General features: G+C 44.1%; 1 protein-coding gene across 3 annotated transcripts in view; it reads left to right on the forward strand.

Annotated features, from left to right (window-relative positions):
• The window catches only part of myripb (myosin VIIA and Rab interacting protein b), a 103,956-nt gene that overhangs the window by 48,588 nt on the left and 42,567 nt on the right, over positions 1 to 12,801 (forward strand). For all 3 annotated transcript variants that reach the window (XM_076761627.1, XM_076761628.1, XM_076761629.1), the window contains exon 3: positions 631 to 852. In XM_076761627.1, the coding sequence (XP_076617742.1) occupies positions 631 to 852 (222 nt within the window). The remainder of the gene's footprint in view (positions 1 to 630; positions 853 to 12,801) is intronic.

Here is a 12,801-nt window from a genome sequence, read left to right on the forward strand (position 1 = left end):
CCCGAACAGCTCTCCAGTGTGACTGTGGAGGCTTTTCATTGATGCTGCTTTCCTCTCAGCCTAGTTTGTGTGTATTGGACCTTCAACTTAGCGCTATTTATGCCAGTTTATTACCGTCATCCTCGTCCTCACAGTGCCGCCCATGCCTTAGTTAACAGAAATGCCTCTTCGTTTGAGGATGGAGAGGACGTGCATGCCGTGCTCTCATCAGCTGTGTTTTGACTGATGTGGGCAAACAGGGCATGACAGGTCCTCCCAAATTGAAATGTCAGCCATCACGTTAATTCCACAGAATCAGTGTAAGAGAGAGGGAGGCGGGGAGGAGGGATGGAGGGAAACGGGGAGTGGGGAAGTGCTTCCACCAAACCCATGACCCCTTCTGCCCTCCCCCAGCCCCACTCCTTGTTTAAATATCCCCCTCTTTTAATTTTTCATTTACCACAGCATCTCCAATTATTCTGCATCGCCGTTTTCACGTTCTACCTCTCTACGATCAGACGCTCACCACCCTCTCGTTCTCTCTCCCCCTCCCCCTCATGTCCTCTCCCTCCCTCTCTCTCTCCCTCTCTCTCTCTCTCTCTCTCTCTCTCTCTCTTCTCTCTCTCTCTTCTCTCTCTCTCTTGGTTTCAGTGAGATGAAGCAGGAGCTGGCGGAGGAAGGCAGCAGATGCTCCATCCTCTCCAAGCAGCACCGCTTCAACGAGCACTGCTGTATCCGCTGCTGCGCGCCCTTCACCTTCCTGCTCAACCCCAAGCGCCTGTGCCTGGACTGCCAGTACAACGTCTGCAAGACCTGCTGCACCTACAGCAAGAGGGACAAAGCCTGGCTCTGCTCTGCATGCCAGAAGGGCAGGTTAGTGTTTTCACACTCATTCGCATACGCACCGGCGGCAGTGGGGAGATTAGAGTAACGACAGAGGAAAGTGATGGGGATGGGAGATGTGAGAGAAGCTGTGAATTGGTGGATCTGAGGACACTGAAGCAGGGGGAAATTGGAGTAGAGAGTAGAGGGGATTTATGGGGGGCAAAGAAGGGAGGCAGAATGTTGAGGGGACAGATATGAGGGGAAAAAGTCACTGAATGAGAGCGAATGTGGGACTTTGACGGAGTCAGCACTGGGTGATTTTAAGGATTTAGTTTGATTTATGTTGTGCACATCCAACTCTTTCATTCATTTCTGATGGGAAAATAACTGTTTTCAGCTCGTTTTCCTGCCTTTTAAATAAGTCTGGTAGTTGCACAGCAAAGGACAGAGAAGATGGTGTTTATAAATGAGAAGGTAATAAAAATTGGGGTAGAAGAGGGGAGGAAATTGATATGTGTGTCGTCAAGTAATGTCTGTGGTCGGGTGAAATATGTGTTAATCTATATGACAACGACATAGACGCAGAAAGAGGTAGACACAGCCGGGCAGGGAGGATGAATTATCACGCATGTCAGATTTTTTCCAAGATTTCTGCCATACAACTGCAATTTCTAGTGGGAAATCCTCATTTTCTTAATATTCTTTTATTTCCTTCTGTCTGTTCTGATCACATCTCTGCCAGCAAACTAAAAAAAAAAATCACAGTTTCAGAAAAAGTAGGAAGAGAACAGGCATTTAAGATTTATGGAACAAGAGAAAACAATGTGGCGAGCAGAGGAGGCAAGGGAACATGAGACAAGCTGGCTGTAGTTGAATTTGCATGTGTCACAGAACTGCGTGTGTGTAAAGGTTGTTTACCGATGCGTGTATATCCGAAGCCTTGGGAGTTGTTCTAGTGCCCCGACTAACCATTGGGTGAATATTAAGCTCAATCTGTCAGGGCAGCAAGGGTGGGGTGTTGGAAATACTGTAACACTGGAGGGTGTGAGTCAGTGTCTGTGATGGATTTATGGTAAAATCAAGTGTGATCTAGGGGTATTGGATAAGCCAATACGGATGCATGTATATATATGTATGACTGTAATGTGTCTTCTTTAGGGTCTGTATGTGATATTGGAATTGCTTTTAGTTTGATTGTCATGTTTTTTCCTACTTGAGATTCTGCTTCTGGTGCTAATGTCCTTCCTCCTGATACTCCACAGGTCCATGGGTGTGATTTAGTGCATTTATTGTGATATTGAGAGTGCAGTATCACAGGAAAGAGATGCAGGTGTGTCAGGGGTGCATTTTATATTCTCTGCCTGTTCGTGTGTGTTAAGGTGGAGGTAGACAGGATTGCAGAGCATGACAAAGCTGTCCGAAAATGTGTTGCCCCTCTACTTGGCCTTATTTCTTCCCATCAATCCTTCAGCTCCGTCTCTTTTCGTCTTTCATTGATTTTTGCTGCACCGTGTATTGAGTTAGACCCGCTGCCCCGAGTCCTGGTGTTTGAGACAGGAGGGAGGAGGAGGATGGAGCAGGAGAGACAGCAAAGAGGAGGAGGAGGAGGAGGAGGAGGGAAAGGGATGATGGCAGTCAAAAGAGGTGGCAAGGTTTGCATTGATCATCTCTTCCCTCACACTCTCCCCCGTTCCTTTCTCCCTATCACTCTCTCTGCCCGAGGCTCAGTCATGTTCTCATTAGGGGTTTAGAGACTGAGTCACAGATGGGCCTGATGTCACAACATTGCCGTCTACCAGCTACATATAAATACAGCACTTTTCATTAGCGCATTAAAAGAGCTTAAATCTGGTTTTAGGATGAATTACTCTCTCTCCGGGTGGAGTCGTGTCATTTGGAACAGTGATTTACAGCTTGCACGGGTGTTGAGCTTGAGGTGAGAGGAGCCCTAAGCATTATTTTGGAAATAGCTATTAGTCTACTGTTGGAGTGGATGGTCGCAAGAAAAAAAAGCATTGATTTCATGCTAAATAGACTGTAACTGTCGGGAAATGACTCCAGAGTGAGGGGATGCTCTTTGAAAGACGAGGTTTAAAGAGGAGTCATTGTGCAGTAAATACAATGCCATTTAAGCAATTTGTCACTTGTTTCCAATATTTTTACAGAGAATACGCAACATGAAAGGCAGCATCAGTCTAAAAGTTTTCAAATCTACTGTTTTCACTCATAATAAATCAACTTAACAGTATTTTGTCCTCCTGAATATCAGTGGTTTTTGCCTCTTTTTGAACCATTTCGAGGGAATTCGGCTGAATCTAAATGCAAAACCAATTCGCAAAAGGGAACAGACCGCCAAATGGTCTCACTCACATGTGCCGGCTGTCCATCAGCATTCGCGGTGGCGCGGCCACGCTGCTCAGAAGTGCGATCCGTCTAGGGAAAGCAGATTTGTAATCATCGCACACATGGACACACTCAGAGTCACCCACTCACACTTGGGTGCACACAAGAATGTAATGAATGATTGTACAGCCAGGCAGACACATGGCTGCAAGCAAATATGATATGTGAGCACATGCATTGATTGTATGTCCATTAATTACATTTATGAGCAGCTGGAGTTGAGATGGACGCTGTCATTGATTGGTTGATTGTTTTGGTCAGTTGAAATGAGATGCTTGCATGCTGGTGGCAGATGGTGTTTGAAAAAGTGAAAGTGAATCAGCAGCTTTGTCATAACACCTGCCGAGTCTTTTAAACGCACACTCATGCTCATACACATGCAGCAAACACAGCTTTCCCTCCTGAGCGAGTGGGACAAGCATGACCAGTTGCAGTCTGGTAGAATTATCAGCATCCTCAGCCCACGGTCCACGAGCAGAGCACACACGCACTCCCAAACCACACACCGGTGGTTCGACGAGAGAAGTCAAAGCATGTTTTAGTGGAAGCTGAAAAGTGTGTTATTCTTGTTTTGGCTCCACGCACAAAGCAGTGGGGGAAATGTTAAAGGGGAGGGCAGGAGATGAAGAGAGATGAAGGTCAAGAGAGAGAGGACGAGGGGGAGGGCAGGAAGATGAAAAAGGCATTTAGAGAGCGAGTGACAGAGGAGGAGAGTGCTTGTCCCAATTATCCGAGAGGGGAAATGCCACTGAATTGTCCTTTTGTCTTGAATCTCGCACTGAGTAGTTCCTCTTCCCATGTTTTGCCATGTCTTCTCCTTTCTCTGTCTTTGAATTTTTTAGGTCCTGTCCTCTCTTATATTCTAACACGTCGCCAGTCTCTCTATCTGATGAAGTCTCCATTAACCACATTCATGTTTGAGCTACTGCACCGCTCTGTGCATAATCTGCAGGAATGGACCATTGTGTGCCTCTCCATACAGTCCTCAGGCCATAGAATGATGTACCTATGTACAGTGTGTGTGTGTGTGTGTGTGTGTGTGTGTGTGTGTGCTGATGTATTACTCACGTTGTGGGGACAAAAATCTGTTTACACGGTCACACAAAATACAGGTCCCAACAATTTAAATCATTACATTTTAGGGTAAAGTCTGAGGATAGGGTTACGGGTTAGGTAAGGTTTAGGGTTAGGAATAGGCAGATAGTGGTTATGGTTAGGGTTAGGGTAAGTCTCCAGGAAATGAATGTAAGTCTATGTAATGTCCCCACAAGTGATGAAAACACCACGTGTGCGTGCGTGCGTGCGTGCGTGCGTGCGTACGTGCGTGCGTGCATGCGTCTGTGTGTGTGTGTGTGTGCACAGAAATAGCAATACACTAAAGTGGCAAACTGTCCTTACCACTTTATGGTTTTCATAATCTCATCCTAAAGCAATAACTGTGAGATTATGGCATCTGCTGCAGACCTATACAGTGCTATATATATGCACAAACACACACACATACACACACTCACACACAGACGCACACACAGACACATTAACAGGAGAGGTTTACACACAAGCCCATGTATATCTGAGTGCACACATAAGCACACACCTTTACTGGGCATCGTAATGCAATTGAATTACATTTTTTTCCACTGAATTCCTTTTAATATATTTTAATCAGGGTGACTTAATTTTCCATGCACGGAAGCAGATCATTCTACTGTGGATAAGTGTGTGCATTGCAAACAGTCTGTGTTTACACATGCAAACACAGAGCCCCACATGCCTCTATATCCACATGCACACACACGGCTGCAGTTCTAGTCTGTCCTTTTTTAAATATGAATCAGAGCGAGCTCTGGTGCTGTCAGGGTGCTGTGACCACATAGCTGACAGACAGCTGCACGCACACACATGCACACACACACAGTCCACATTTAATTATTTGGTTGGTTCTTTGTAATAGGGCCGCTGTCTTCTAAAGGCCAAGCAGAAGCTGATTCGCTCGGGGGGCCTCAGGACACAAGCTAACAAGCACATACATAACTCTCCAGTCGTAGTAGTAGAAGCTCAGCGCTGTAGTAGTTTATTGAACGTGCAACCACAGGAATGCACACAAACACATTTATAGATATCTGTTTGTTGTTACAGCAGCAGCTCCTGTCACTTTCTCACAGACTGTGAATACAGGAAGCCTTGCTGTTTGTTTTCACCTGTAAGGAGACGTGAGTGGATGGTTTTTACCATATCAGCAGGTTTCATATGTCACCGTACAAGCTGTTAATCCCATGCAGTATGTTCAGGAGGTGAAAATCCAGGTGCTGATCAGCAGCAGAGATGTTCCATTTCTGGTATGATCATGTTAATCTTCTCCTTTTTAGGGTATAGAAATCATCAAAGTGTGCATCTGCAGCTATGTAATGTTTATCTTTTGCAGGAATACACACAATATCTGGTCAATTTTGTGGCTTTCCATTAGTTTAACAGCTGACATTTGGCACATTGAAGCTATGTCTTCCCCTTTTTTAACCTCGTCTTCATTAAGCTGATTAGTATTGTAGATGTTTTATTGCTTGAATGAATCTGTGTGTGGCTGCCCGCTGCTGTTTTGTTGTTGTCCTCAAAGTTTAATATTGAAATCCTTTGATGGTTTATGGAAAATAGATCCCATAACTCTTACATTGATTTTCTTAAACACGCTGACGAAGCCAAGATCCTTTTTGGCACACTATAACAGGCTGAGTTATGCATTGTTTTTGCAGAGTTTCTACCACATTTGCTTTTTAATACACAGTATTGAGAGGCAGGAAATGAACCTAGTGACTTTCTCTGTGCTTCTATAACTCTTCATCCTTTTCCATTCCCTTCCATCTATATTAGGTACATTTTATGCATGCATGATTATTAATTGTAACATCTCAAAATGAGCCCACAACAAAGGAGTCAGTGCATGTTTATAAAGACACCAGTGCTATAAACTCCATGAACTCTCTCTTGCTGCTGCCAGACAAGCACCTGCGGCTAGGAGAGGCAGAGAGTCACAGTGTGATCTTTTTCTGTCCTCCTTGCGGGGGTATTTTTATCAGTGCTGGTGAGCAAGACTAGTCTTAGACAGGGAGGGTCTGCCCTGCAGCACGGGGCTGCAGATGAAATGTGTGTACGCCGCAGACTTCTCAGCTTTAGTGAGACCTTTACGGTGTCTGTGTCTGTTTGTGTCTGGCTGCTTGTTTGTCTGGTTTTTTAGCAGCTAGATGGATGAACAATGGATTGCAGGACTTATTATTATGTGGTTTTTTTTTTTCAATAAAGAGCCAAAACAGCGAGCTGCAAGCCTCAGTAGATGAAGAATGGAAGTCTCCCCTCTCATTCGTCACGCTGTAGCACCATCAATATGCTGCGTGGAACTTTTAAATCACACCAGGCAACATTTGCGGCAAAGAAAGTTGATGTGTGCAACCATATTTCATGCTGCTGTCACAGCTATACCTACATGTAAACGTGCTCTGGATATAGAAGGGACTATTTTATTCCAGTCAGTGCACAAAATTGACTAAATTGAGTGTCTGAACATTCCCATGCTTAATACCCAGGAAGCTTTTCATCAATTGAAACAGTTTGAAGAACGAAGAGCGCAGCTGAACCAACTTGCAAACCCTTCATCTCTTATGAGCTGCAGGCACAGGAAGGAGAACCACTAATCACCCTCTCTCCTTCCATCTCCCCCTCTTCTCTCCCTCCATCATGGCCTTGTCTCGTGTCCAACCCAGCTGACACAGGAGCCACCAGTCGATCGTAACTCTTGATGGTGATTTGCACTTTATACGCACAGTCAGGCACAACAGTACACACACACAGATTCTTGCAGGTTTTAACACCTCCTGGTGGTCCCAGCTTGGCTCCGACTTGGATCTATTGAAGTACCCCGGTATCATTAATTGAAACATAGCCTAAATTAGAAATCGTGCTTGAATTTTACTAATGCAATTTGTGCAAGAGTTTCCTTTAAAACTAATTACTGCTGAGTTTTTCAGCCTTGAAGCGATCTCACTGTGTGTGTGTGTGTGTGTGTGTGTGTGTGTGTGCAGCACCTACCTTTCTGTGTGTGTCTGCACTTCGTTGTGTATCTGTGTGTACTCAATTAGTGTGTGTGGATTCCTGCATTGTAACTTCTCCTCATTGTGTGACCCGTTGTGTCCCATGAAAGCATTTTTCTCTGGTGGGGTTGAATTTCTACAGCAGGTGATAAATCACTGCTATCCAGGTAAACATGTGAGCACACACACACACACACACACACACACACACACACACAAATATGCATACAGATAGACTCACACACAAAGAACCTTGACTGTTCTCTCATGTGGGTGGGTTAATTCCTGTCAGTTGTGTGAATACCGTTGTGTGTTATTTTGAATATATTGCTCTGAGTCATTAATGTCTCTCTGACTTCACTGATCGGCCTCCGGCTCCCAAGCCTCCTCCGCGTGTATGTGTGGGTGGGTGAGACTGAATCAGTCGTACCTCTAACCTGAGAACCACTCCAGGTCCAGGTCCAGGTCCGGGTCAGTTGTGAGCCCAGTTACAGTGAAACAGCACAGTCAGGTTTGTTGAGGTAACTCTCGGAGTGCTCCACGTGAACAGGGTCATTTGTGGCTCACAGTGCAGGTGATTGGAAATCTCATGATTCCTAAATCGGTTTAGCAGTAAGTTGGCTAGTGGATCAGAACAGAAGCTAAAGCCCCTGTTGTTATTGTGGGTTAGTGGGATTGGAGACAGAAACTGTTTGCTACAGAATGGAGCAAGATGCAAGTCACGCCCAAAAACACTTGTAGTGGCCTAACACCCAGTAATGCTGCTTTACAGTTGTGTGTCTGTCCTGTGTGTGTTGCATTCAGGGGTCAAAACCTCATTTGCTTTGGCCCTAATTCCTCTGTAGGTGTTGAGAAAGAGAGTGTAGAAAGTTACGGGAACATATTGGGCAGCCTACAGTTTCCTGTCTCTGTAACTGGCATCTCTTATCTTAAAGTGGAACTGTATGCATGTATATGTATATTTAACCAAGGTTGCTAATGTTTGCAACCTAACTAGCTTCTACTTTCTCAGTTGCAGCTATATATCTGGTGTCTGAGTGACCTACAAACATGATGGGTTCTTTAAAATGATGAATGTTGTTAAAGGAGAGGACGTATTGAATCAACAGTTGTGGGGTTATACAGGGCCACGGTGTTCTCCGGTCACTGAGCAACAGCATGTCTGCTAGCAACGCCGGCCTTTATATGTCAGTCAACTGCTGGCGTGGGAATTGCCACCCAGAGGCCTGAAACTAAAACACTCTTGGTTTTGTCCTCTTTTGAAAAATGGAAAAAGCGGCACAGTAGCTGCAGAATCAGTGCAGATTATATTTCCCTCCACAAAAAGTGAGAAGAATCTAATCTTGACCTTAATTTGGTAAACCAATAATAATAAACGATTCTGATTTATTTGAAGCTACTGTTGCATTGCTGCTGGTAAATAAAACTTAAGTCAGTTATCTTACAATCATGGCATCTACGATCATGACCTTTAATCCATCTACAAACATTTAGGGAGCAAAGGCCCTGGAGCTCAGTAACCACTGCACGCTGATTTACTCAAATAGAAATTTTAATGTCTGTGTTGAACCTCTATTCCCTCTGAATCCTCCCCTCCCCACACGATTGGCTCTGGACTCCAGCGGCTGATTGCTGCAGATGTGATCTATCAAAAGCATCTCCAGCGTGGGAGGTGCCCTGTAGCACAGCCAGTCTGCGCTCATATCCTGGCAGTATGGCAGGAGAGGATGTGAGCTGCATGACTGGCGGATGAAGTGGATCTTTGCTCTCTCATTAAGAATAAGGTTTGATGTCTTTCACGCAACTTTAAGACCACTATTGCTTTTTGTGCTCCTCCGTTTTCTCTATATGAATTTGGCCTGAAATGATAGAAACTTCCCTAAGATGCTGGATGAATAGTAATCTTTCACCCCTCGCTTATTTTCTCACTCTCTTGCACCTTCATCCCTCCCTCGGGCAGATCACACTGTCTGATCTCCTGCCACAGTGAACTCTCTGTTGCATAAATGAAATAAGCTATTGGCACCGCAGGATTTTCATACTCACTGCACATTCCTCGCCTGTCAAACCAAGAGCCTCCTTTAATGAAAGTGAAATATTAGTAAAAGTAGAATTTTCCCTCCCAATATCTTTGTATTTCTGTTTATACTGTAAATAATAATAATGGTAAAAATGATAGTTTGATAGGATGGCAGACCCGATGGTCCTGCGGGTTATAAGCACGTCATTCGACTCTTCTGCACAAAAATGGGCCGATCACAGAAATATTAGAGCAAAAATGCAAATTGCATTTAGGTCTGACACCATCCCCTAACGGCCAAAGTGACATTAATTTAATAACTGAATAGTAAATACCAACAGACTAATCTTTTTTGTAATCTTTGTTCCTGTAGCTGCAGTTCCAGCTTTGTAAAACTGACATGGTCTGCCTAAATCTTACAAGCTGGTCCTTTAATTTTCTGGGATATAGAGCCAGTGTAAATGAATAACAATTAGCTTAGAATATGCTAATGTCAGTATTCCACTTTCCCTGTACTGCTGGAGCTCTGAGGGACTTCAGATGGTGTGTATGTACACACCCTTATTGTTCTCTCTCTCTCACTCTGCTGCATATCAATGGTTGTGCATCGCTCCAGGCCTCTGTCTCATTGCACCTCCTCTCCCATTTTTCAGCACTTTAAATGAGGCTTAGCCGGTGCTATGCTGCAGAGCTGACTGCACTCCGCTCACCTTGTTTAGTCATGATTTCCCACCTGAGCGGGGAGCGCTGTTTGATCTCATTTGTTTAAAATCATCTGATGTTATTAAGTCTGTACCTCGTGGGCTTCTGGGACTAGCAGGTTGGCACTGGCTGGCTCCCTGTATGTTTGTCTCCTTGCCTCTGTGGTCAGGTCTGAGAGCGCTACATTAATTAAAAAAAATATCTTTCCGCCATTTGTTGTGGCAATCTAGCTTACAAGGTGATTTTTTTCAGTTAATTAGTCAACTTTAATTAATCAGTACATTCATAAATTCTTCATAACACCATCTGTTTGGTGGAGTAAATACTGGAATGATACAGAGAGTATTTGCCATAATTGGAGACACTCCATATTGAGAAATGTTGATTGGCTTGTGATGATAAGTACAGTCAAAACAGAGCAGGAGGAAACACATTTCTCACCGTGTCGCTATTTTTATGCAACCAAATTAAGCATAATCCCTGTATCAGTTGTACAATAACACACAAACAGCAGACAGTCTTCCACCACTTTTCTACCATCTTTGCTGCGCACCTGTTTCTGCTGCAAAGGATGGTATAAGGCAGAGAGGATGATTTCTGGTTTAACTTACTTTGGAAAAATTATGCACAGAAAAACGAATATCTGGCCATATAACAAATGTGGACAGTTCAGTGTTATTTAGCTGTTGGCAGCTGAAATACCACAGGACATCTTACAGCAGGTAGAGTGGCCCGGAGCAACCAAAACAACCAGAAAACGATAGGAACGCCAGGAATCTCCCCCCGTCCCCCCCTCCCTCTGTCTCTGTGTCTTTTGGGCTATTTGTTCAGAGCAGCAGCAGCAGAGGATCTTGGGTGATGCTGTTTGATTCAAACGGGATCAAAGCAGCCGTTCATATCAGGGCTGCCAATGGGAGAGATATCAAAGCAGCAGGCATACACACATGCACACATATCCAGTTCTCACACACACACACACACACACACACACACACACACACACACAAAGTAAGGCACTGTGTGTGCATTGTGCATGAGAGCTCACAAGAGCACACAAGCCATTTTTTTAAGAAGGAAGTCAGAGCTTGTGAGGTCACCACACAGAGTGTGTACAGATAAATTTTTACTTGACGTGAAACAAACCTGTTCGCTATATGTGCATTGAAAGAAACAAACATTTACTGGTGACAAATTTCAGCCTCAGTCTCCGTTTCATAACAGTGTGAACTGAAGAAAAATCAGCAATTTGAAGACGTAACGTTTGAATTTATCTTACAATGAGTGTTTCTCATTATTCCTGCCATTTTATAAAGAAACAAATTAAATAACAACCACAAATCCCAATGAAGGAACTGTTAAACAAGTTTATTAAATCACTGGACCCTTAAAAAAAAAAAACAACAAGACGTCAGTTTTAACACATTACCTGAAAGATAGAACTCTGCTTTATGTTTTTCATTATGCAGTTCAACACCACTGCAACCTACAACCTGCATAATAAACAGGCATAGCTCCCTGAAAGTGTCAATCAAGACTGAACATCATTATCTTTGTTAAGTCCATGTGAGCTGCACACTTTAATATGCATGACACCCTAAATAACATATCTAACCATTAATGTGTGTGTGAGTGCTATTTGTGTCAAGCTGTTGTGCTCTCACCTGCAGAGGTGAGCTGTGAAAGCCCTGCAGGGCCTGTAGTGGCTTCCTGAGTTGTAGATTGATGAATTTTGAATGAAGGTCTCTGTCTATATCTTGGGGTGACTCTCTCACACACTCACTCTTTTACTCTCACTGTCTGTCGCTGTCTGTATCTTTGCTGTCTCTGAGGCGCTGCACTCGTCTTCAGCTGTGATCTTTTTTTTTACGCCACCAAACAGCCGCGGGACGCACATCTCCACACTCCTGTTTCTGTTTACTTCAACACTATCTGCAGTGTACACATCTTGGTTAAATTGGTTTCAGCAAATACTTTTTCCAGCCAGAGTGAGTGAGTGAGTTTGATATCCTCCAATATCAGATTGCCTGCCTACCTGCAGAGGACACGCACTGACGTAATGGCTTCTACCTGGTGCCTCAAATACCTGCAGGCAGATAAACACACACACCTCTGTTGTGTACAAGCACACTGCCACACACACACACCCTCTCTCAACGGATGTAACACAACATGTAGGACAAAGTAACAGCTGCAAAAAGCATATTCAAACATCGACAGACGCAGGAATCTGAGTACAAAGACAGAATGAAACAAACAGACAAAGACACAAGGGGACAAACAAGAAAGGGAAGGAAGAAATGAGGCTGAGTGGAGGCTAAACACGTATTTTGGTAAGCTCGTCATGCACACTAATCCCATTCCTCACCACCTCCACATGCCACAACACACAGAGCCTTTCGCCTTCATCCTGCATTTGCTGTGGTTTTCCAGTGTAATGGTATGGAGGAGACAGCTTCTGGGTAGCAGCCTGATTTCTAAGTCAAGTGCAGTTCATTAGTTTGCCTCCCCTTTGTCTCTATTTACATCCTCTATGTTGCATTGGAGAGCACAGGTTTCCCCCTTCAAGATTCATTTAACAGCACTCAGCATTTACATTCTACCCTGTGGGTTGTCGTTTGAGCATGCCCTTCCTTTCAATTAGCTTTCTCGAGTTTGGATTTACATTTCATACGTTTACGTGATGTTTTCTGTCAGTGAGGAGTGCAGCAGTCAGACACGGCCCAACCACAGCTGCGCTACATAAAGAAACATGAACCAAGCAGAAAAATCACATTTTCCGGACAGTAGTGT

Source organism: Chaetodon auriga, chromosome 21 (genome assembly GCF_051107435.1).
Source record: "Chaetodon auriga isolate fChaAug3 chromosome 21, fChaAug3.hap1, whole genome shotgun sequence".
Taxonomy (NCBI): Eukaryota; Metazoa; Chordata; class Actinopteri; order Chaetodontiformes; family Chaetodontidae; genus Chaetodon; species Chaetodon auriga.